The sequence below is a fragment of the Mus caroli genome, unplaced genomic scaffold (assembly GCF_900094665.2).
Source record: "Mus caroli unplaced genomic scaffold, CAROLI_EIJ_v1.1 scaffold_2859_1, whole genome shotgun sequence".
Lineage (NCBI taxonomy): Eukaryota > Metazoa > Chordata > Mammalia > Rodentia > Muridae > Mus > Mus caroli.
The window spans coordinates 111387-138575 of NW_018391035.1; the positions used below are offsets into that span (position 1 = coordinate 111387).

At 35.7% G+C, this 27189-nt stretch overlaps 1 protein-coding gene across 1 annotated transcript in view; it reads right to left on the bottom strand.

Annotated features, from left to right (window-relative positions):
• The window catches only part of LOC110288954 (vomeronasal type-2 receptor 116-like), a 40274-nt gene extending 16362 nt beyond the window's left edge, over positions 1–23912 (bottom strand). The window contains exons 1-3 of the mRNA XM_021155180.1: positions 23695–23912; positions 3027–3321; positions 1711–2502 (exon numbers count right to left, since the gene is read on the bottom strand). Of these exons, the coding sequence (XP_021010839.1) occupies positions 1711–2502; positions 3027–3321; positions 23695–23912 (1305 nt within the window). The remainder of the gene's footprint in view (positions 1–1710; positions 2503–3026; positions 3322–23694) is intronic.
• Positions 23913–27189: the final 3277 nt, after the last annotated feature.

Genomic DNA, 27189 nt, shown 5'->3' on the forward strand with positions numbered 1-27189 from the left:
TTCATTCTCATCTACTCCTATTATATGTAGATTTGGTCTTTTCATTGTGTTCAGGATTTCCTGCATATTTTGGGTTAGGATCATTTTGCATTTTGCATTTTCTTTGATTGTTCTTTTCATGTTCTCTATGGAATCTTCTGCATCTGAGATTCTTTCTTCCAGTTCTAGTATTCTGTTGCTGATGCTCACATCTATGTTTCCTGATTTCTTTCCTAGGGTTTCTATCTCCAGAGTAGTCTCCTTTTGGGTTTTCTTTATTGTTTCTACTTCCTTTTTTAGATCTTGGTTGGTTTTGTTCAATTTCATGCCCTGTTTGGTGGTGTTTTCCTGTAATTCTTTAAGGTATTTTTGTGTTTCTTCTTTAAGGAAGAAACCTGTTTAGCAGTGTTCTCCTGTAATTCCTTGAGGGTATTTTGTGCTTCCTGTTTAATGTCTTCTACCTGTTTAGCAGTGTTCTCCTGTATTTCTTTAAGTGAGTTATTAATGCGCTTCTTAAAATCTTCTACCACCATCATGAGATATGATTTTAAATCTGCTTCTTGATTTTTGGGTGTGTTGGGGTGTCCAGGACTCTCTGTGGTGGGCATACTGGGTTCTGAAGATGCCCAGTGTTCTTGGTTTCTCTTCATAAGATTCTTAGGTTTGCCTTTTGCCATCTGGAAATCTCTGGTGTTAATGTTCAAGCTGTCTCTGGCTGGAGTTTGATCCTCCTGTGATTCTGTTAGCCTCTGTCAGCACTCCTGGAGTCCAACTCTCACCTGAATTCCATTGGTCAGAGCATTCTCTACAGGCAAGCTCTCCTCTTGTAGGACAGGTGTCCAGAAGTCTAGAGCCCTGATCTACCTCCTGAGTCCTGGGGTCAGAACCCTCCCTGTAGGCTGACTTTCCTCTGGCAAGAAAGGTGCCTAGGGGTCTAGGTCTCAGCTCAGCCTCCTGTCTGAGGCTGAAGGCCCGAAGTAACCCTGACCAAGAAGCTCTGTTGCTTCTGTTGCCCACATGCTCTCAGGTGATTATGAGGATCTGGAATTGCTAGGGGTCCTGTGGTGTGGAGAGTCCTCTGGGGCCCTAGACACCCTCAGCCAGGTTCAAGCAGAAGATGGTGGGGCTGGCCCCTGACTTGAGGGGATCCCAGCCTCTGGTCATGCAGGATTGCTTCATCCCTGTTCCTGCTGGTGCAAGACTCTTCTGGATTCTTTGGAACTGATGTTGGATTCCACTGACACATGATCCTGAGGTGATCCCAAGGTCTTGCAGAGTAGAGAGTATTCTAGGACCCCTGGTGGCCTCCAGCGGTTTCAGAAGGAAGATGGCTGGGGGCGGGGATGGCCCCAATTGGAATCTATTCCAGACTCTGGCCTAGCGGTTTCCTTTGCCCCTGTTTCTGCTGGCACAAGAACCCCCCATGATTCTCTGAAGCTGATGCTGTGTTCCACTCACCTGTAATCCCGAAGTGATCCCAAGGTCCTGCAGTGTAGAGAGCACTCTCAAGCCCTTGGTGGACTCAAGTTGAGTCCAGAACTCATGCTGAGTTCAGAAGCATTTCACAACATCTTACTCTTGAAACTATCTTAACTTTTATTTAAATTTAGAAATTCAAACAATTCTGTGATTGAGGACAAAATTACTGAATTTTACAGTACCTAAGTTAGTGTTGTTGCAAATCTCATATGTCAGAGTGCTGACAATAAAATACAGTAGAAAGGTTATTACCTGCCATGGAAAGAACACCATCCCTTTGCCATTTTCATATGGTTGCATTTGAAGTTGTTGAAGTCTCATCTCATGGAGGCTGTGAGCCACAGCATACACACCATTGTAAATACTTGTGCTCTCTTCACTCATGGCCACATCAAATATGTGTCTTGGTAATACATCCAAAGAAGCATTGGTTTGACAGTTGTTCAAAACATGACAATTAATGTCAGAAAATGAGCACTTGAAGAAGAAATACCACAACTTAGGAAGATAAATGTCTTCAGGGTATTTATTAGGATTAACTGTTTGAATAAATTTGGTAAACTCTAAATTCTCTCTATAATTGTGCTTAAACATTAGGCTTCCATGAAATGAGTCTAACATGAAATAGTCAGTTCTGTCAGTAATATGATTTTCAGTGTTCATGACCCAGACAATCCATGTCAATAACCTTTGTCCAATATTTCTCATCACACCTTCTAGAGAATCAGTGTCACCATAAATAATTATGACTTTTGTCTCATCCATATTTTCCCAGAATTTGACAAAAGATGAAGTCCATGTGGCTGGGATCATTTTGACAAAAGCTATGCAGATTCCTTTTCTCTCCATCTCCTCCCTAAAATCTGATAGAATTTTATTTCCTTTTTGGTCATCTGGGAGGATGAGACCAACCCATGACCACTTAAAATGAGCAATCAAAGAAACAATGGCAAGTGAAAGAGATGTGTCTTTCAGTGCCATCTGGTAGAGAGAAGAATACTGACCACGGTCACTGAAGAGAGGATCATAAGGTCCAAAAGTAATCTAAAGCAAATTGGAAAGAAAAGGAAGAATTTTATTTTATTATTTTTTATTTTGTTTTTGTTTGTGTTTTTTGAGACAGGGTTTCTCTGTGTTGCCCTGGCTGTCCTGTAACTCATTTTGTAGACCAGCCTGGCCTCGAACTCAGAAATCTGCCTGCCTCTGCCTCCTGAGTGCTGGGATTAAAGGTGTGCGCCATCACCGCCCAGCTGAGGAAGAATTTTAAAACCAAATAAGATTTGATTCCTGAAGCAATAGATGATAATAGGAGAATATTTTAAAGCAACATTCCATTTACTACATTTTACAGAAATTTTTCTTAGGCCTATAAGTTTCAAGGGCTTACCTGATTTCATTTACTACACCAGCCTTTCTCTTTCAACCACAATATATATGGATTGATCTCCATGTGACTGAGTATTTCTTTAATGTTTGGATAATTGATAAATCACTCGTTCAGTTTAAAGATACTGATAATATGAACAAAGAGAACTGACTCTCAGTTCCCATAATCCAAATTTTCTTACCTGTGGAAATTTAAAGAGGTGAAGCAATGTCCCAATTTGGGCAGATGTTATCCATGATGTTCCTGTGAGGGCAGCAGTTAAATTTCTCTTTTTACAATTGTAATTAGGTAAAATATTTGTCTGTGAATGAGCTGTGAGCCAAATAACAGCATTCATAAGGGTTTCCTTCTCAATGAATCTGACATTGTAGAAATCAAATCCAAGAGATATGTTAGGCAAAAGATTGTGGTTCCCATTGATCTCCTCAATGGCAAACAGTAGAGCCAGAATATACTGATAGTTCTTAAAGTTATACCTGTGTAAGTGGCATAAAGTCACATAAGAAGATGATCAAATATAGCACACACACCTAGCTCTTCTGTACAATAAATTTTATAGTTTAACTTTGAATCTATAAAACATGTACTATAACTTCTGCACTCTATATCGATGAACTACATTGGCAAATACGTTAGATTTAGGTCTTTTATCATACTATTCATTATTTATAAATCCTTAAATCATACATTATTTATATTTAATAGTTTGATTCTTTACACATTCTGTTTACTTGTTTACAAGTCAGGAATTATTTTCTCCCAAATAGCATGTCTATATGAATGTAGATCTTTGGTCTACTGGGGTCTTTACATATGAAAACTCAGTACTTTTTTATTAACCCAACAATATTTAAAAGATGTTGGAGACCATACATTAAGAAAGTATGCCTTTCACAGTTTCCCACCCTAACAAGCCAAATGGCCTTGTGTTAAGAAGCCTGTCGCCTTCTCTTCCCAATCTCTTCCTGACTCCCAAGACTTCTAAGGACATGAGTTATGTGCTAAGCCCAGCTTGACACCAGGGACTGTTAAGGAGGAATCTACATTTCTGAGATAGGACTCAAGTTGCCTCCAGTCTACAGTCAGAATTCGGCCTTCATGTCCCCAGATGCCTGCTTCTTTGTTCTTTGTTAATTCCCCCTCAACCCCTCTCTATTTTCCCTTTGCTGTGTGCTTATGACCTGGTGTTTTCAGCCTAATAAACTGAGACCTTGACAGGAACCCTCCGTGGTCTTCTCCTTTCTTTCCCTTCTGCCCATTTCTCTTGCAGGTTTGCGGTCCCTCTCGTACCCACAAAAAACTGAGTCCTGTTAAATGAGACAAAAAGATATATCTTAACTAAATAATACCCTGAAGTTCATTTCTTTGCATGTGTCCACTGTAGCTATTTCTCTAATATAATTTTTTGAGTATGAGAGCATGGATGTACTATTGTCATAGAAAAGCCATAGAAAAGCTTCTTCTGTATCTGAATAAATGAGATTAAATGAATGAAGTACCATTCATTTATATTTTCATCATATGTCTATTTATGGTGTTTTTATGTGTAACTGCATGCAGGCATGTCTCTTAGAATATACAGTTGTATGAAATTCAGAAAGAATAAATTCAAGTAAAGGCAACTACAGGTTGATTTCGAACTATTCACCTTTCTTACAGTATATTTTATTTATTTGTTCATCAATTTACTTATTAATGCACTTATGCATTTATGCATTTTATTCATTTAATATTCTGTAACAATAACTCAGTAACACAGTGTCTATGACTTGACTGTAAGTTGTTGTGCATATCAAGATGATCTAAAACTCAGGAATAACCATCCATCTCTTTTTCTAGACTACTGGGAATAAAGTCTTGCACTAGGGTATCTGCCTTCTGGTTTTCTTTATTTTCTTATAACATTTGCCTAGGTATCTTCAGAGCAAACCTCTAGAGATTCTCTTTTTTCAATCTCCTATCCTCCATATGATCACTGGAACACAGGCATGTACTCATATTCTTTTGGGAGTTATGAACTCAGTTCCTTACACTTTGTGTGTGTTCTATTCTGTGAAACATCTCTTCATCAGTTTAATAGTTACTTTTGTAAAAAAAAGATACATTTTATTGCAAAAGGGCCCCAATCTTCACCTATAAAAGAATACTATTTATTATCTCTGTCAAAGTGGACCACAGAAAAGAGGTTCACTAAAATTTTATTGTAGAACTTTATCTTCTCTCCCAGTGCTTACAAATTTATGTCAAAAGCACTGCAAAGAAACTAAGAACCAGAGGTTACCAATAACCTCATGGAAACAATGAATTCTCTACACAAGAGGGAAGTTATAATGATGATCTCAACCTAAATATAATAACATACAATGATCTGTGAATGTTCAAGTGAATCAAAACCCCAACAAGGAAAATGGAGATCATTATGAAGTCCAAATCCTATTTAAGAGGGAATTCTTCTTAGAGTTTTATTGCTGTGAGGGGACACAATGAGCATGACTACTCCATGAAGGAAAACATTTAACTTGGGCTAGGTTGCAATTTCAGAGTTTAGTCTATTATTGTCATGGTGGGATCCATGACAGTATACCTACAGAAATGGTATTCAAAATTTATCTGAGTGTGTTACATCTTAATCCACAGACAGAAAAGTAGAAACTGGAGCAAACTGTCTAGACTTGTTCTTCTCAGGAGTATAACTCCACCAACAGAGTGACACACTTTCTCTAACAAATCCATGCCTACTAGAACAAGGACACATGTCTTAAAAGTGCCACACAGTATGGCCAAAACAGCTAAACAGGATAATATATGGAGCCAATCCTGTACAAACTGCTACAATATGCCTTGACCCTGATAGTGTTGTAGCCATAAAGTAGTGCAAAATGGATTTAGCCCAATTTAATTGCCCGGGTTGTTAAATAGCCTCAAGTTTGTTTGAAATCCAAAGTTCAAGTCTCTTCTGATATTTATGCAACCATGCAATGTAATTGCCTGAAAAAAGTAAAAATAAAAATGTAGGTCAGATACCTCCAACATATAATGGAATAGAATATCATTTAAATTTGAGAAAAAAGAAAATAGTCAGAAAATAATGTACCAAAGCAAGATCAAAACAACCTGAGGCAACTCCAAACTCTGCAACTCCATGTCTGATTTCAAATTGTTCTTTACATCTCCAATTCCTTTCATCTCTATTGACTTCAAAACACTTCTTTATCTTGGACATTTCCCATTCCCTGTTAGCAGTGTACTGGGCACTTATATTACATCTCTCTCATCTTCATCATGAGGAAATCCAGGCTTCTTGTTTGGAGTTTGTCATAATGGATCCTCTATGACTTCTTGCACAGACATCCCTAATATAATACTGACCTTGACAAATGTCTTTAGTCACAAAGAAAAATGCCGGACCACCATTCTTCAATCCTTGACTCTTACCGCCTGAACAACACAGCTGAACCTGCCAAGTTATGTTCCTTGATGGGCTGAAACATGGTTCCCTTATAAAATTAAATCTTTACCAATTTTCTATTCTTGTTGTTTTCCTTTACTTTCTAAGTTTGGATATCCTGAAACTCTATCTGTATACAATGTTGATGTCCTTAAACACCTTTTCACAAGTTGGAAGCTTAGCTGGGTAGAATTTTGTCCTGAGATTTTCACCACCTTTATTTCATTTAGAATCAGGCTTTCCTTTAACATCTGTATGTGTTTGAACAAAGGACTTAGGTCAATGGCAGATTTTAGTACAATTTTCTACTCCATCTGTACATTGTGTACTTTTGTTTCTCAGCTCTATACTTTTCTTTATATATTTTCATATGCTTAAATACCACTGACCACATGCCAGTGGTAATAAGAGGCTATGTTTACATTTTCTTTGCCAATGGAACAAATCTATACCCCTACACTTTAGCTTCAGGGCCACTTTTTGGACTAGGTCAAAATCCAGCTTAATTCTTTTCCAAGATATCTAAAGAGCAATCTTCAGGAAACACTAATATTCATCTCCTCTGTTGACTTGAGCCAGGAATGCAGAGATCAAATTACATTGAGAAACATTTTTTTTCTACATACTTCATTGGTTGGCTCATTAAGCAGCACTTAAAAATTATTTCACTGCCTTGTTAAAAAAAAAAAAAAGTATTCTTCCAAACACAAAAACATGACCTTGAAAGCAATAACCCTTTCTCTAATATCAACTTCTGTCTTCCTTGTGCTTGGTGGATCTGAAGATCCGCAATGACCATATTATGTCTTATGAAGGAAAACTCACAATTTTAGAGATCTTGTCCACTTCATCCTGGTTGGAAGCATTGCAGTGTGCAGGCAGAAATGCTCTTAGAGAAGGAGCTAAGTGTTATACATTTTTATCCACAAGAACTAGAAGTTAAGACCCTGGGCAAAACTGATTTTCTTAGAGTTCTAAACCACCCTTTCATAGGGAAAGTGTAACTCTCTAAAAGCCACACCTACTTCTAAAAGGCCCTTCAGTATGGACTAAGAATTTGCACACATAAGTTTATGGGGCCCATTTATAGTAACAGCACAAAAATATTGCTATTTGATAACTTATAGAAGGAGAGTCAGTTTTCTTCAATAATGTGATTTCTTCTAGACGAGTCTCATTCTGGGATGGCCCCACCCTCAAAGTTACTAAGGCAATACAAAGTGGACTTGATTCAGAATTGTATTAAACTTTGTCAGGAACATTTTCTCTGAGTGCAAAGGTGATTTGATGATGTTGTGAGATTTTGTTAAATTAACTTCCTAGAAAAAGCAAGAGTACTTTGTTAATGAATTAAATTCATCCTTACTGGCATGTCTAGGACCAAAAAACATAGAAGTAACTTCAACATGTCCAATAGAGAAAAGGCAATTTCTAAATCAATGCAAGATTTATAATTCCAAAGTTTGGGCAAAAATTGTAAAAATAGTTATAAAAGAGTGACACAGATTTCTTAAAAGGCAAGTATAAAAAGGCAAGAACTACATTAACTACGTTTGTTATGCAAAGGTTGCTTGTGTGAGGAAAATCATTTAAAGATCTTAGTAATTAAGGTAACCTGTTTGAGAAGGAGTCATGTATAAATATTTCTGGGGTGTTTAAGTCCTGTACTGCCAGGGGTTGCCTGATGCAGCTGTTAGATAGTTCTCCATTGGCAAATGGAATGGTTGTATGAGCCTGTTGAATTACCTCTATTGTTTGAGAGGCCTGAGGTAAGTTCCTCACACAGTTTCCCTGGTTTGATAAGATTCCTATATTATTAGGGAATCATAGTAGCACCAGATAAAGCAGTGACATTTTTGTGAAAACTAGTTTGGCACTCTTTATGCCAGTGGTACCATTTCAGACCAGGAGGATATTGAGTTAGATTTCTGCTCTGAGTGGACCAGGAGCATTAAAATTTATGGGATCCCCTACCTTCCTGAAACATTGTTGGCTGATATGACCATGCTTGATCCTTGAATAATTTTGTGAGTCAATCTTGATTTATTACTTTTTTACTGCCATTGATTAATAAGATTTTGTATAGTATTTTGCCCTCGTGAGGTTTTTGTAATGGGTATACCTTGAAAATATGAAGTAGCAATCTCAGCATATGCTTTAAATACATTTCCAGATTTTTAAATTTTCTCTAGAAGAAATTGACAAGTCGATGTAGCACTTTCAAAGGCCAGATATTTTAAAACAATATCTTTTGCTATAGAGCCTCTGTCAGTTGAAGAAGAGAGTCCTCAAAATGTTTCTGAGTTTTCTGTATTATCTTAGCAATCCTTTTGGTATTTGTATCTCTACCACAAAATCATCTCCATGCTTCTAGTTTTGCAGCTGTCATTTTTACTAGAACTTCCTTTGCCATTTTTTGGTGAGTTGTTCCTTCAAACCATTCCTCCATTCCCATAAATAGTCCATGTATTAACACTTTCATTCTCTTCTTTTCTTTTCAGACATCTCAGATAACTCTTTTTGATCCAAGTTCATATGTGTGTGTGTGTGTGTGTGTGTGTGTGTGTGTGTGTGTGTGTGTGTGTGTGTATCCACAGTAAACATTCTTCTTTAGTTTGGCAGGCTATGACTATTTGAAACTAATCATGAAGAGTCATAAGAAATTTAAATGGCAAGGATTCCCTAAGAGATCCTTATACCCTTTGATATTCTCCATATTCTCTGGGAAACCACATAAACATTAACCCTATTGCAGAGCTTCGAGGACACCAGCAGTTGATCCAATAGATAACCCTGTTTTCTTTTTCCTTTTCTTTTTCTTTTTCTTTTTGTATTTTTCAGCAAGTTTTATGGAATGACATATTTAAATGCTACTTTTCTCAGACTTTTATGTCAAGGAATAAACATTGTTCTTAGATCCAGATGGAGACAGGACTAATCAATTCCCCACACAAGAAGGTGAATCCAATGACACCTGAGCACATATGATCTTTTTTTGTCATTTGTCAATGCTTTCCTAAGCACAATCCAAATAGCAAACAGTTTAAGGAGCACACCTAATCCTCCCTTCTCTGTAATCCAGTTTTTAATATCTAACCCTGTTTCCTCCCATGCATCCATATCTAAAGTTACCTTTCTGGAAACCAAGGACTGGCCATTTGTACAAACTGAAGAAATTTAGTCAGCTGGCTAGTGCTAAACTTAATGATTTTTTTCTTTAAGAGTATTCTTATTAACATTTATAAAGAACTCTCTGTTGGTAGAATCACTTTGTCCCATCCTGAGAGATACATGAAATACTCACAGCCCTGAACTAATGGCTCCTGATCTAAGGTTGATGCAAACAGCTCCCAACAGAACTGCTGAGAGAATTGCCTTGTGACAGCAGGCAATTAATGCCAGAGCTGATGGCTCCTGGCCTACTCTGAGTACTTATGGTACTTAACCAACCCAGCTATGTTCCGATGGCACTTACTCTCTGACTCTGCTGATGAGAACAGGCAATTTCAGGTGAGTGCTGATGGCTCATGGTGAAAGCCTGGTGCTGATGGTACCCAATGTCACCCTCTGTTGATGGCATTAGGCAATATCAACTCCTATTTCTCACCCTACATAACCATGCACTCCCTGGCCAAGGGGTTAGCAAGGTCCAGTTGAAAGTCTTATCTGTGTGGATGTACCTTCTTCAAAGTTCCTGTTCCAAGTATCCAATTTAGATTATGAAGCCTCCTGACCTAGAGAGGGTAGAGGCGGGGTAGTGAGAAATACTCTAGTATGGCTTAAAGTGTGAGGGTCTATGGACATTTTAGCTTTCCAACTGTACTGAAATGCTGATGATAATGTCTAAAAAGTCCTAAAGAGTTCCTTGCTCTTTTTGGGAGTAAATGATTACTGGTTTAGGAGAATGACATCTGTAGCCAGACAAAAGGGGATTAATAATATGACTTTTGATCTATCTCAGCATGAACAGCACAGCTCTAACTTTCAGTCTGCTAGTTGGATGTCTCAGGAAGAACAATGGACACTTTGAAAAGAGACTATAGAATTTTTTTTCTAAGTTGTAAAATTTTTCCCTATTTAAAAAATAGGGAAAGCATAAAGATCCTAAGTATGCAAGTGAAAAAAAAAATTCCTTCTTTTCCTCTTTGGCTCAGAATTTTCTGTCAAAAAAAAAAAAAAAAATCCCCTCAGTTCCTCTTACTCTTCCCTTGGTCCTCAGCAGTTGTATAACTTTTAAAGTAAATGATCACATGTTAAACAGTCCATCAGAAGTCTCACATAAAATCAAATAATAAATTGAAATAGCAGTTTAAAACAATGATTGTTCACAGGAATATCAATTAGAAGTAATTATCTGCCTAAATTTTCATATCTAATGTTTCCTTTCTAAAAACCAAGGACTGACCATTTGCACAAACTGAAGAAAGTCAGTTAGCTAGATAGTGCTAAATTTAGTGACTAGTTTCTTTAAGATTATGTATAATAACATCAGTAATAGACTCTGTCAGAACTCTTGAGGCATTCAGAGCTACGAGTTTTCCTCTTATGACTGTATTCATTGTGTCCTATAAGTTTGGGTATGTTGTGGCTTGATTTTCATTGAATTCTAAAAACTCTTTAATTTCTTTCTTTATTTCTTCCCTGACCACATTATCATTAAGTAGATGTTGTTCAAATTACATGTATATTTGGGCTTTCTCTTGTTTATGTTGGTATTGTCGACCAGCCTTACACCGTGGTGATCTGATAGGATGTTTGGGATTATTTCAATCTTCTTGTATCAGTTGAGGCCTGTTTTGTGTCAATTTTAGAGAAGGTACCATGATGTGCTGAGAAGAAGGTATATTCTTTTGTTTTAGGAAAAAATTTTCTACAGAAATGTTAAATCCATTTAATTCATAACTTCTTGATTCACAGTTTCACTGTGTTTCTGCTTACTTTCTCTTTCCATGATCTGTCCATTGAGGAGAGTGGGCTGTTAAAGTCTCCCACTATTTTAGTGTGAGTTTCAATGTGTGCTTTCATCTTTAGTAAAGTTTCTTTTATGAATATGGGCAACCTTGCATTAGGAGAATAGATATTCAGAGTAGAGAGTTCTTCTTGGTAGATTTTTCCTGTGATGAGTATGAAGTTTCCTTCCTCATCCTTTTTGATATCTATAGTTTGAAAGTCTATTTTATTTGACATTAAAATGGCTACTCCAGCTTGTTTCTTTGGACCATTTGCTTGAAAAATTGTTTTCCAGCCTTTTACTCTGAGGTAGTATCTGCCTTTGTCACTGAAGTGAATTTCTTGTATGAAGCAAAATATTGTGTCCTGTTTATGTATGCAGTCTGTTGTCTATGTCTTTTTATTGGGGAATTGAGTCCATTGAAATTAGGAGTTATTAAAGAAAAGAAAAAAGATTGTTGCTTCCTGTTATTTTTGTCAATAGAGATGGAATTATGTTTTTTGGTGGTTATCTTCTTTTTGGTTTGTTAAAAAAAAAAAAAAAAAGATTACTTTCTTGCTTTTTCTATGGTGTAGTTTCCCTCCTTGTGTTGGAGTTTTCCATTTATTATCATTTGAAGGGCTGGATTTGTGGAGAGATATTTTGTAATTTTTATTTATTTATTTATTTATTTATTTATTTATTTATTTATTTATTTATTTTTGTTATGGGATATCTTTGTTCCTCCTTCTATGTTTATTGAGAGTTTTTCTGGGTATAGTACCCTGGGCTGTCATTTGTGTTCTTTTAGGGTAAATATGAGTTCTGCCCAGGATATTCTACCTTCATGGTCTCTGGTGAGAAGTCTGGTGTAATTCTAATAGGTCTGCCTTTATGTTACCTGACCTTTTCCCTTTACTGCTTTTAATATTATATTTTTGTTTTGTGCATTTGGTGTTTTGATTATTATGTGATAGGAGTAATTAATTTCTTTTTGATCAAATCTATTTGGGTTCTATAGACTTTTATGTTGCTAGGTATCTCTTTGTTTAGGTTAGGGAAGTTTTCTTCTATAATTTTATTGAAGATATTTACTAGCCCTTTAAGTTGGGAGTCTTTGCTCTCTTCTACCCTTATTATCCTTAGGTTTGGTCTTCTCATTGTGTCCTGGATTTCCTGGATGTGTTGAGTTAGGATCATTTTGCATTTTGCATTTTCTTTGATTGTTGTGTCAGTCAATGTTTTCTATAGTATCTTCTGTGCCTGATATTCTCTCTTCTGTTTCTTGTATTCTGTTGATGATGCTTGTATCTAAGTCTCCTAATCTCTTTCCTAGGTTTGCTATCTGCAGCGTTGTCTCCCTTTTTTGCTTTCTTTATTGTTTCTACTTCCATTTTAGATCCTGGGTGATTTTGTTTAATTCCTTTACCTGTTTGGTTGTGGGTTTTTTTTTTTCTTCTTCTTTTTTTATTCGATATTTACTTCATTTACATTTCAAATGTTATCCCAAAAGTCTCCTATGCCCTACACCTGCCCTGCTCCCCAACCCACATACTCCTGCTTCCTGGCCCTGGCATTCCCCTGTACTGGGGCACATAATCTTAGCAAGAAAAAGGGGCTCTCCTCCAATTGATGGCCGACTAGCCCATCCTCTGCTACATATGCAACTAGTGACACAGGTCTGGGGAAGGGGGTACTGGTTAATTAATATTGTTGATCCTCCCTATAGGGTTGCAGACCCCTTTACCTCCTTGGGTACTTTCTCTAGCTCCTTCACAAGGAGCCCTGTGTTACATCCAATAGATGAATGTCAGCATCCAATTCTGTATTTTCCAGGCACTGGCATAGCCTCACAAGAGATAGCGATATCAGGGTCCTGTCAGCTAAATCTTGCTGGCATATGCAATAGTGTCTGGGTTTGGTGGTTGTATATGGGATGGATCCCCAGGTGGGGCAATCTCTGGATGGTCCTTTCTTCTGTCTCAGCTCTGAAATTTGTCTCTGTAACTCCCTCCATGGGAATTTTGTTCTCCATTCTAAGAAGGAGCGAAATATCCACACCTTGGTCTTCCTTCTTCTTCTTGAGTTTCATGTATTTTGCAATTGTATACTGGGTAGTCTAAGTTTCTTTGTTAATATCTACTTATCAGTGAATATGTATCATGTGTGTTCTTTTGTGATTGGGTTACTTCACTAAGGATAATATCCTCCAGATCCATCCATTTGCCTAAGAATTACATAAATTCAGTGTTTTTAATTGCTGAGTAGTACTGAAGTGTATAAATGTACCACATTTTCTGTATCCATTCCTCTGTTGAGGGAGATCTGGGTTCTTTCCAGCTTCTGGCTATTATAACAAGAAATTGTTGTGTTTTCCTGTAATGCTTTAAGGGATTTTTGTGATTCCTCTTAAAGGGATTCCAAATGTTTACCTGTGTTCTTCTGTATTTCTTTAAGGGAGTATTTATGTCCTTCTTAAAATGCATTATCACCATCATGAGATATGATTTGAAATCCACATCTTGCTTTTGGTTTCTGTTGGTAAGTTTCTTGCTTTTACTTTTCTTGCTTTTACTTTCCTGAAACTGTGCAGAGGTGGCTGTGGAACAGCCTCAGGTCATGAGTTCAGATGGAATAATGGAAGTATTCTGACACATCTGCTCCACTGTTCTTGTTTCCTGCTTGCTCCTGGCTGGCCTTGTGACACAAAGATTTTAGAGAAAGAGGCTATGTCACCTCCAAGCACAGAAATGAAAACACTCCTGGGAGAACAGGGATCTCCTGGCAAGACTCATGCACAACAGGGTGTGGAACAGCTTCAGCTCACTGGTGCAGAAAACCCACATACACATGGAATCTAAACAATACTCTACACAATGACAATTTTGTTAAGGATGAAATAATGAAAGAAATCAAATCTTTTGAGAGTTTAATGAAAATGAAGCCACAATATGCCCAAACATATGGGACACAATGAGACAGCTCTAAGAGTGCCTCCAAAAAGAAACTGGAGAGTACATATACTAGCAGCTTGATAGAACAGCTAAAAGCTCTAGGAAAAAAATGAAGCAAATTCATCCAAGAGGAGTAGACAGCAGGAAATAATCCAACTCAGTTTTGAAATGAACCAAGTGGCAACAAAAAGTACTATACAAAGAATCAAAAAATCCAGGAGCTGGTCCTTTGAGAAAATCAACCAATTATTAAACCCATAGCCAGACTAACTAGAGGGCACAGAGACAGTATCCTAATTAAAAAAAGCAGAAATGAAAAGGAAGACATAACACCAAAAACTGAAGAAATAAAAACAAAAACAAACAAACAAAACCTCAGATTCTACTACAAAAGCCTATACTCAACAAAACTTGAGAATCTGGATGAAATGGACACTTTTCTAGACAGACACCAGGTATCAATGTTAAATCAGGATCAGATATGTGATCTAAAGAGATTTATATCCCCTAAAGAAATAGAAACAGTCATTAACAGTCTCCCAATCAAAAAGAGCCCTGGACCATATGGGTTTAGTGCAGTGTTCTATCAGCCCTTCAAAGAAGACCTAATACCAATATGTCTCAAACTATTTCACAAAACAAAAACAGAAGGCTCACTACCCAATTCATTCTATGGAGGCAAAATTGCTCTGATTCCTAAACCCCACAAAGACCCAGCCAAAAAAAAAAAAAAAAAAAGATATCTTCATACAAATTTCCATTATGAATACTGACACAAAATACTGAATAAAATTCTCTCAAATTGAATCCAAGAACACATCAAACAATCATCCCACATAGTCAAGTAGGCTTCATCCCATGGATGCAGGGATGGGTTAATATATGGAAATCCATCAATGTAATCCACTATATAAACCAACTCAAAGCAAAAAAAAAAAAAAATGATGTAATCATCTCATTAGCTGCTGAGAAAACATTTGACAAAATCCAACACCCATTCATGATAAAAGTCTTAGAAAGATCAGGAATTTAAGGTCCATACATAAAGGTAGCAAAAACAATATCAAGCTAAATGGAGAGAAACTTTAAGTGTTTTCACTAAAATCAGAGACTAGACAAGGATGCTCACTATTTCACTACCTATTCAATACAGTACTAGTTTGAAATCCTATGCCAGACCAATTAGAAAACAAAAATGATCAAAGTGATACAAATTGGAGAAGAAGTAAAAATATTATTATTTGTAGATGAAAAGTTGGTATACTTAAGTGACCCCAAAATTTTTACCAGAGAACTCCTAAACCTGATAAATTACTTCAGAAAACTAGCTGGATATGAAATTAACTCACACAAATCAGTGGCCTTCCTCTACACAAAGCATAAAAAGACGGAGAAAGAAATTTGTGAAACAACACCCTTCACAATTGTCACAAATAATATAAAATATCTTGGTGTGACTCTAACTAATCAAGTAAAACATCTGTATGATAAGAACTTCAAGCCTCTGAAGACAGAAATTGAAGAAGATAACAGAAGATAGAAAGATCTCCCATGCTCATGGATTGGCAGGATTAATATAGTAAAAATGGCCATCTTGCCAAAACCAATCTACAGATTAAATGGAAAGCTCCATCAAAATTCCAATTCAATTTCCAACAGAGTTGGAAAAAACAATTTGCAAATTCATCTGGAATAACAACAAAACATACGATAGCGACAATTATTCTCAACAATAAAGAAATTCTGGTGGAAACACATGCCTAACCTCAAGCTGTACTACTTGTGACGAAATAATTGTATGGTATTGGTAGAGTGACAGGCAGGTAGAGCAATGAAATAGAAATGAAGACCCAGAAATGAACCCACAAAACTATGGTCTCTTCACCTTTTGACAAATGAGTTAAAACGATTAGGGTTGGGGGACAGCATTTTCAACAAATGGTACTGGTTCCACTGACGGACAGAATGTAGAAGAATGCAAATTGATCCATTTTTGTCTCCTTGTACGAAGCTCAAGTCCAGTTGAATCAAGGACTCCCACATAAAACCAGATACATGGAAACTAATAGAAGAGAAATTAGGGAAGAACCTCATGCACATAGGCACAGGGGAAATTACCTGTACAGAACACTAATAGCTTATGCTCTAGGATCAAGAATTGTCAAATGGGACATCATAAAATTGCAAAGATTCTGTAAGGCAAAGAACACTGTCAATAGGACACAACTGCAACAAACAGATTGAGACAAGATCTTTAGGAACCCTACATCTGATAGAGGGATAATATCCAGTATATACAAAGAACTCAAAACATTCAACACCAGAGAAACAAATAACCCTATTAAAAAATGGGATACAGAGCTAAACAAAGAATTCTCAACTGAGGAATACCACATGGCTGAGAAACACCTAACAAAGTGTTAAACATCCTTATTCATCGGGGAAATGCAAATCAAAACAACCCTGAGATTCCACCTCACAGCAGTCAGAATGGCTAAGATGAAAAACTAATGTGGCAGCAGATTCTGGCTAGTCTGTGAAGAAAGAAGATCACTCCTCCATTTCTGGTGGGATTGCAAACTGGTACAACCACTCTGGAAATCAGTTTGAAAGTTACTAAAAAATTCGAACATAGTACTAACTGAAGATCCACTAATACGACTCCTGGTCATACACCCAGAAGATGCTCTGACATGTAATAAAGACACATGCTCAGTTAGGTTCATCACAGCTTTATTTATAATAGTCAGGAGCTTGAAAGAACACATATGTCCCTCAACAGAAGAATGGATACAGGAAATGTGGTGATATACACAATGGAGTACTACTCAGCTATTAAAAACCATGAATTTATGAAATTCTTAGGCAAATGGAGGGAATTAGAAAATATCATCTTGAGTGAGGTATCTCAGTCACAAAAGAACACACATGGTATGCACTCACTGAAAAGAGGATATTAGCCCAGAATTTCTGAATACCCAAGATAAAATTCACAAACAACTTTAAACACAAGAAGAAGAAAGACCAAAGTGTTTATAGTTTAGTCCTTCTTATGAGGGTGAAAAAAATAACCATGAACAAAAATTACAGAGACAAAATATGGGTCAGAGACAAAAAGAATGACCTTTTAGTGACAGTCCAAATGGGGATATATCCCATATACAATCACCAAACCCAGACACTTTTATGGGTGCCAACAAGTTCTCACTGGCATAGTCTGTTATAGCTGTATTCTGAGAGGCACTAGCAATGCCTGACAAATACAGAGTTTTATGCTCACAGCCTACCACTGAAATGAGGGAGTGTCTCCAATGAAGGAGATAGAGAAAGGACCCAAGGAGGTAAACCATTTTGCAGCCCCATAGTAAGAACAACAATATTAACTAATCGGTACCCCCAAAATTCCCAGGGAATAAACCAACAACCAAAGTGTTTACATGGTGGAATCATGGCTCCAGCTGCATATAAGTAGCTAGATATAAAATTAACTCAAGTCAATGGCCTTTCTCTAAACAAAGGATAAACAGGCTGAGAAAGAAATTAGGGAAACAACACCCTTCTCAATAGTAACAAATAATACAATATACCTTGGAGTGACTCTAACTAAGGAAGTGAAAGATCTGTATGTTAAGAACTTCAAGTCTCTGAAGAAAGAAATTAAAGAAGATCTCAGAAGATGGGAAGATCTCCCATTCTCATGGATTGGCAGGATCAATATAGTAAAAATGGCTATCTTGCCAAAAGCAATCTAAAGATTCAATGCAATCCCATCAAACTTCCAACTCAATTCTTCAACGAATTAAAAAGGGCAATCTACAAATTCATCTGGAATAACAAAAAACCTAGGATAGCAAAAATTCTTCTCAAGGATAAACATACCTCTGGAGGAATCGCCATGTTTTAACTAAAGCTGTACTACAGAGCAATTGTGATAAATACTGCTTGGTACTGGTATAGTGACAGACAAGTAGACCAATGGAATAGAATTGAAGACCCAGAAATGAACCCATACACCTATGGTCACTTGATCTTTGACAAGGGAGCAAAAACCATCCAGGGGAAAGAAAGACAGCATTTTCAAAAAATGGTTCTGGTACAACTGGCTGTTATTATGTAGAAAAACGGGAATTGATCCACGCCTATCTACTTGTACTCAGGTCAAATCTAAGTGGATGCAGGAACTCCACATAAAACCAGAGACACTGAAACTTATAGAGGAGAAAGTAGGGAAAAGCCTCGAAGATATGGGCACAGGGGAAAAATTCCTGAATAGAATAGCAATGGCTTGTGCTGTAAGATCAAGAATAGACAAATGGGACCTCATAAATTGTAAAGCTTCTGAAATGCAAAAGACACTGTCAATAAGACAAAAAGGCCCCCAACAGATAGGGAAAGCATCTTTACCTATCCAAAATCAGATAGAGGAGTAATATCCAATATATATAAAGAACTCAAGAAGGTGTACTCCAGAAAATCAAATAACCCCATTAAAAATGTGGTACAGAGCTAAACAAAGAATTCTCACCTGAGGAATACCGAATGGCTGAGAAGCATCTGAAAAAAATGTTCAACATCCTTAATCATCAGAGAAATGCAAATCAAAACAACCTTGAGATTCCATCTCACACCAGTCAGAATGGCTAAGATCAAAAACTCAGGTGACAACATATGCTGGCAAGGATGTGGAGAAAGAGGAACATTCCTCCATTGTTGGTTGGATTGCAAGCTTGTACAACCACTCTGGAAATCAGTCTGGCAGTTCCTAAGAAAACTGGACATAGTACTACCAGAGGATCCTGCAATACCTCTCCTGGGCATATATCCATAAGTTGTTCCATCCGGTAAGAAGGACACATGGTCCACTATGCTCATAGCAACCTTATTTATAATAGCCAGAAGCTGCAAAGAAGCCAGAAGCCCCTCAAGAGAGGAATGGATTCAGAAAATGTGGTACATTTACACAATGGAGTACTACTCAGCTATTAAAAAGAATGAATTTATGAAATTNCTAGGCAAATGGATGGACCTGGAGGGCATCATCCTGAGTGAGGTAACACAATCACAAAAGAACTCACACACTATGTACTCATTGATAAGTGGATATTAGCCCAAAACTTAGGATACCCAAGATATAAGATACAATTTGCTAAACGCATGAAACTCAAGAAGAATGAAGACCAAAGTGTGGACACTTTGCCCCTTCTTAGAATTGGGAACAAAACACCCATGGAAGGGGTGAGAGAGACAAAGTTTGGAGCTGAGATGAAACTATGGACCATTTAGAGACTGCCATACCAGGGAATCCATCCCATAATCAGCTTCCAAACGCTGACACCATTGCATACACTAGCAAGATTTTGCTGAAAGGACACAGATATAGCGGGCTCTTGTGAGACTATGCTGGGGCCTATCAAACACAGAAGTGGATGCTCACAGTCAGCTATTGGATGGAACACAGGGCCCCCAATGGAGGAGCTAGAGAAAGTAATTAAGGAGCTGTTAGGATCTGCAACCCTATAGGTGGAACAACAATATGAACTAACCAGTACTCCCCAGAGCTTAGATGGCCTAGTCGGCCATCAGTGGAAAGAGAGCCCCATTGGTCATGCAAACTTTATATGCCTCAGTACAAGGGAACATGAGGGCCAAGAAGTGGGAGAGGGTTGGTGGGGGAGTAGGTGGGGGAGCGAGTAGGGGTATTTTGGGATAGTATTGAAAATGTAAATGAAATAAATACCTAATAAAAATGTTAAATATTAACAAAATTAATTTCAAAGGAAAGCAAATGGATAAAAATGTAAATGAAATTATATAGAGCAGAGGAAAAAAGGATAATTAGGATGTTTAATTTCAAAAACAAGATCTATGACATTTTCTCATGTATAAATATTATATATTCAAATAAATACATATAAAAGTTTAAAAATATATAGGAATTTTGAGAATTCTATACATGTGGGGAATTAAATAACAATCACTACAGATTGAGCAGAGAAATTCAAAGTCTAGTCATAGAACCATGATCAGAGGCAACTTCAGTAAAACAGTCTTGATCACTCTCTTTTGCATACTTAACTTTTAAAACACAAAATTTATAATAAATACACTTTGAAAGTGAAAACTATTTTTATCTTTCTCTTCTTGAGATTATAAACTGATTGTATAATTCCCTCCTTTCATTCTTTCTAGGCAAATTCATATGTACTCCCTATCTCATTTTAATTTCATGGAGTCATCTTTCATTAATTGCCCAGCAGGACTTGATCTTACAAGTAATGCACACACACATGCAAATGCACACTCATAGGCTCATCTACACATACTCACACTCACAGAAACAGACATGCACCCTCATACTCACACACACACACACACACACACACACACACACACAAATAAGCATTCCTATGTGTAGATATGCATACACACACAAACACACACAACTCTAGGTAAATAATGAATTCTGTGAAATAGTTTACCCAATTTTAATATTCTTAAACAGGAAAGATTATAATTTTCCCCATGAAATATTTTACATAAAATCACTCTACAACTGTCATATTAGTTACTATATGAGAATGTTTTAGTTGGTTGGACACATCCACTTATAGAAGATGAATGGTAAAATAAACCTCACAGTGCTGATAAAAAAAAGGACCATGAGCTGGGCAATGGTTGTGCATGCTTTTAAACCCAGCACTTGGGAGGCAGAGGCAGGCAGATTTCTGAGTTAGAGGCCAACCTGGTCTACAAAGTGAGTTCCAGGACAGCCAGGGCTACACAGAGAAACTCTGTCTCAAAAAAACAAAAACAAACAAGCAAAAAGAAACAAAAAACCAAAACCAAAACCAAAACCAAAACAAAACAAAGCAAAAAGGTCCATAAGTAGTTACCACAGTGAGAACTTGCCAAACAAGCATATGCTACAAAGTCTGAAAGTTATGTTATGAGCTGCTTTTGTTTGTATTTTTAAATTTGACTGAATATATTTCTGCAGATTATGTCTTCCTTAGAATATATACAGAGAAAAAGAGTGCTCACAAAAAAGACATTGTTGCTAAGGAAAAGTGCACATGGGATGAATGAAGGTCAGTGGTTACAACAGGATAGACACCATGGAAGAACTTTTGTAATTAATTCAAACAAAAAATAAAGCCATGAAGGAACTGTGTTTGCATTTAAATCAGTCAATGTTTTTGTCCTGAAAAACTGCATTCCTAAAATTCACAGAAATAAATCAATTATAAAGCCAATTCAGAAACACAGTATAGTTTACAATGCAGCAATATTCACTGCTAATATACATGAGGGAATAAAGGGGAGAAAGAATCCCAAATGTCATTATCTGCATGAGAAATGTTCTAGAAAAGTGGCTTGTCTTTTAATATGTAAAGTTGTACATAATGTTGCATAGCCCTAGTAAAATGATAGTCTATTAAAAATAAAATTATCTAGAATTGGAATTCTTATGATATATCAACTTTATCAAACTATAAATATAAAAATGAATAGTAATTTGATAAAATTAATTTTGATGTATAAGATCAAACCCATATTTCACTCGATGTGAAGGTAAATAATTCACTCTCATAAGCCCCTAGAGAAAATTATCAGTTTGCAATGGACAGATTCAAGATATGTCAACCAAAAGATTGAACATATTGGACAATAATATGACTTATTCATTTCAGGATCCTAGTGTTGAACCTGGGCATCTGATTTTGATTTTAGCACACATATTGCAGGATGACATTTGTTTGAACACTTTTACTTTCTTCAGCAAATTTGGGCTACATCAAAGGTATGTACACACATGCAAATAATGGATGTGATAACAAGTTTTTAAAGACTGAACCACGAATGTGAGTATAAAACCAGGCACTTTTCTCTTAAAATCATTCCATACTCATAAGGAACACACTATACAACAAATATGCTTAATATATTATAATAAAAGTGACTGAATTTTGTCATTAATTTGGATTATGTTTTTCTGATATTATGCAAGTTCAATGTTTTTCACAGGAATCAATCCTCTTCTTTATAAAGACGAAACCAGATATCAGGAAGTACATTCTTTACAGTGAACCCATTGCTGCTGCACAAAATAAGAGAAATGTATACCCATAAACATTGGCACTTGAACACCTGAGAGTAAAGGGCACCAGAAAAAAGGATGTATGAAGAGCATTAATTATAATGAAATAGAAGAGGGCCTACCCAACAACCAAAGTTGCCCCATCTACTAAGCATATGAGAAAATACTATGATTTTTTGGGGGGGTCAACATATCATCACCTAAAAATTTAGAATACAATTAAATACTTTAACCAAATTAAAAAAAATGTATATACCTATATTTGTTATGTTTTAAAATTTTAAAATAAATTGTTCAAACAAAAAACAAGTTTTAATTTATATCTATACATTTTTCACCTTCACTGTGTTTAATTTCATTCCTTAAAAACCTCAAAAGACATTTTTAAGCACAGAGTATTGTCTAATAGAGCACAATTCACCTTTACACTTTGTTGTTTTTTTTTTTTAATTGTTGTTTTGTCAAATTCACTTTTTTGTGATTCTAAAATTTTTATGTATTTCTTTTGGTCATTGCCTGCTTTTTGATTTCTAGCACATTTCTTCATGTGTTCACAGGGATTTATATAAAAAATATTGTTCTCTTTTCATGTCACACACCTTATTCCATACATATATAAGAAGGTATTCTTGGGAAATGAAAGACTGGCTTGGGTTAAGTCATCTTATTTACTTATTAAGAAATATACATGCATATTTCTGTCCAACTCAGCAATACCTGTTTAACAATACCCATTAACCTGGATTATTTAACTAAAGCCAAGGAACAGAACCAAGATGAAACTGTCATAGTCTTAAAGTCTTAGTATACACATATTTAAAAATAAGAATAAATACTGCAAACCAATAGTTTAAATAGGTAAACACAAGTAATCTGTCTGACAATAAAACTTAAATTATCAAAGAAACACTTATAATAAAACATGAGATAGATAAAATATATATGGAACATAGAAGTATTCACAACTTCTAATTGTGATGTTGTTAACTCTGGAATCAGATGCATGTAACACACATGGCCTCTTCACTCATGTATCACAACATTGAAACAGAACTTATAAGTATTTAGTGTCATCATCTAACATCATAGGTGCAATCAGAACTTCTACCATAAAGATTAGAATAAATCATCATTTCTTGAAATCATAACACTCAAAAACCTTCAGACATTGTGGCATATCAAGAATGACAAATAAGAGGTTATGTTTAACAATCAAATCTAAAGTGAAAACAGTTGAACTTTCTATTTCCTTTTTCCTTGCGTAAGAGAAACAATCTGAATGGAAAATAAAACTGATTGAAAAAAAATTAGAAAATAAGAATGAATGTATCAAAATAAAAAATAAACAATAAAATATAATGACTACACCTTCAATGTCACAAGATTTTTGAACTCAAAAAAGTAAATAATTCTACTCACTGTATGTAATAGTCCAAATATTGATATGGTATAGTTGGGTGTGGCATTCTCTTCCCAGTGTAGAAAGTATGAAGAGGGAAAAATACACCAATCACAACATCTCCTTCATGGTGAAAATCTTCAGAAATTTTGTAATAACATGTACTGATATTATAGGTAACAGTAGAGAAAAATTTATTTATTTGCAAGAACCAGAAGATAAAAATACAAGAGTACATCCTAACAGTACAAGGATCTTCTTGATGCAGAATAAACAGTGTCCAGTACATATAAGCTTGGTTCATGTTTTTGTGACCATGTATGTTTTATATTTGTTCATTACTCAGTCTGTCACACTAATTATTCCAAGGAATTGAGGATGCTACTGGGAATTTTGAACCTATTTTTTCACATGGACTCTGCCACTGTGGCCCTCTATTCAATTGCAAAACAAGTTTGGAATTAAGTTTTTTCACATTCTTCACTAGCCAAAGGCACTATGACTTCAGTAAAGACTACAAACATCCAGAGCTCAGCTGATCTTCTCTTGGGATGAATTGGCTAACCATGTGAAGCAGAAAACTTTTAATATGAAAAACAATTTATCCTGATCCCCACAAGTTACCTTACAGGAGGCCAACTATCTGAAAAAGAAAAGGCTAAAGAGAAAACATTGCATGTATAACCACTCAAAATTAATATATTGCAGAGATTTTGGTGAGAGCTAACATGTGTGAATTATGGAAACAATTCCAAGAAAATTTATAAATAAGCATTTGTTTAGTTTATCTGAACTTTTTCTGTTTTTGTCAAAGAAAGGGACTTTATCTCGAATATCTGTAAACTTTAAGAAAACTTATGAGAACTGTCAGTGTAAGACTTATTATTACAATATCTAGTTAATTTGTATTTACATCTTTCAGTAAAGTCCAAGGTCTATAAAGGAATTATGCGAAATGATCAAAATTATAAGTGCATTTAAGGTTTATAGTTAGAAGATATCTTAAGGAAATGTTAGTTTTTAGGTTTGTCTTATGATAATATTTTCAGAAATTAACTGATTAATGTTATGCTCTTGTATTAGGAATCTCTATCATTAATCTACTTTTCAAATCCATCAAATACTTGTGAGGGAAAATTTTTACCTGAGTAACCAAGATGTGTAGACCAAGTAGCTTCTATTTTAAATAAAAAGACAGAAACATAATGGCTCCTGGGACTGTCACCCAAATTTTATGTCAGTGGAGACATCCATTTTGGCAGCCATGCTCATAAGTTCTGACTGTGATCCACAAATTTGGAGGAATCTACTACCTTGTCTTGGAAATGTGGGGTATTTGCCAATCCAGTACCTTGCTTGTCAACAGTTTGGACTCTATACTGTCATCATTCAAGGTAAAGGGCATTTTATAGTCTAGTGTCCATTATTAAGACATTTGTAACAAACTCAAGGTGAAGATTGACTTTTGCCCATCATCTTTGGAGGAGACACAGAATGTTGCCTTACTTGATGTGTCTCTCTATCACAAAACCTTTTTTATTAAAATAACTTAAATACCACTTTCTCAAGATCTCTGAAATATGTGAGAAACTATCTGTCTAAAGTCTATTAAAATAGAAAAAAAAGTTTGTTTCTTGTTAGTCATGATAAGCTTAAGCTGCAAGATATATATAGCAGCCAATGTTAGGGTAATTCATGCAATTATGTGCATTAATTCTGAGCATGACTACAGTGGCAATTCTGAATGCACTAGCAATTTGGTCATTTGTAAGGTGACTGACTTGCATACAAGAAGGATTTCTTAATTATTATTAACACTTTGTTATAGTGGCTTTTTAAAATATAGAACCTTAAACTAAAGATTTTAAATTCAAGCTCTTTTATTATACAATTAAACACATAATCATGGACACAGTGTATAAGGAGATAGGCCTCTTAACTAAACATGAAAATTGGCACAATAAAGAAACCAAAATAATCACTCCATGACTTAAATGGAAAAGGGCAATTCTAGTTTGCCAAAACTCTGTTCCAGGAAATCACAGAGAAATTCTAGTATCCAGTAGTAACATTGACATCGGGATAGGTAACACTCCTATATTAATGGAAGGGACTCAACTTTCTCTTCCCAGAGATAATGTGAATTATTCCCATTTTATCAAGCAGCCACCTTCTTCAACCTTCTGATGAATTGGGTCTCCCATCTAAATCAGTGACGTTGGGAAAGGATTTTCTTGTGGGACCAAAAACCCTATGTTGTTATTCATCTAAATTCTTTAACAGCTTATTGATAAGCAAGTGGCAAATACATAAGTAGAAAAACACACATTTTAAGTAATTATTGTTAATCTAATTAGATCTTTACGACAATGTCTTTTCAATCATCTACCAAATATCCTTACCAACCTAAGGAATTACACACTTTTGTCATTTTCATAAACGAAAAGGAGATATAATATTTTAACCTTCTTTTCCTTTCCACCATATAATTACTCTGAGTTTTAAACCAACACTAGGCAGAAGAAAATGAGATGGGGGAGGGAGAGAGAGAGGAGAGAGAGAGAGAGAGAGAGAGAGAGAGAGAGAGAGAGAGAGAGAGAGAGAGAGAATGAGAATGAGATAACACGACTATTTTTTCTTTCATCCTTGACCATCAACAAGCTGGAACCAATGTACATGTACAAATAAATGTACAAATTTGAGATATATTCTTGGTAGATTAGTAGTTTTATAGGTGTAAACATTTCTCCCTGTCTCTATGACCCTATATGACCCTCCCTATATGATCAAAACCTGGCAAGAGCAACTATTCTCCCAACCTCTCACAGTAACAGGAGAATTGTTCTCTACATGAATTCTTCTTCCACAGGAGTGTTTAGGTTTTCTGTTGTTTCTTTTGTTGTTGAAATCCAGGTTTAATTCAAGAAGGTCTGATAAAACACAAGATATTATTTTAAATTTCTTGTTTTTGTTGAGGCTTACATAATGACAGATTTTATGGTCAACGTTTAGAAGATTTATAAGGTGTTGAGAAAAAGGTATATACAATTGTACTTGGATCAAACATTCTATACCTTCTATAGATATTCTTAGTTACATTTGATTTATAATGTCTGTTAGTTTCATTATTTCTCTATTTAGCCTTTGTCTGGAAGCTCTGCCAATTCGTGAAAATATGGTGTTGAAATCTCCCATTTTTAAATTTTAGCAATTTTCCTTTTACACATATGGGTGCCCATGTGTTTGGGGCATACATGTGCAAATTTGAGATATAGTCTTGGTAGATTAGTAGTTTTATAGGTGTAAACTTTTCTCTCTGTCTCTTTTGATTAATTTCTGGTTGAAAGTCTATTTTATTAGATATTAGAAAGGTTTATTTGGCTAGCTTCTTGTGTCTATTTGCTTGGAAAAAATTTCCAGTCCATCCATTTATTCTGAAGTAATATATATATATACATATATATTATATTACTATAATATATTATTAATATATATTATTATTAATATATATTATA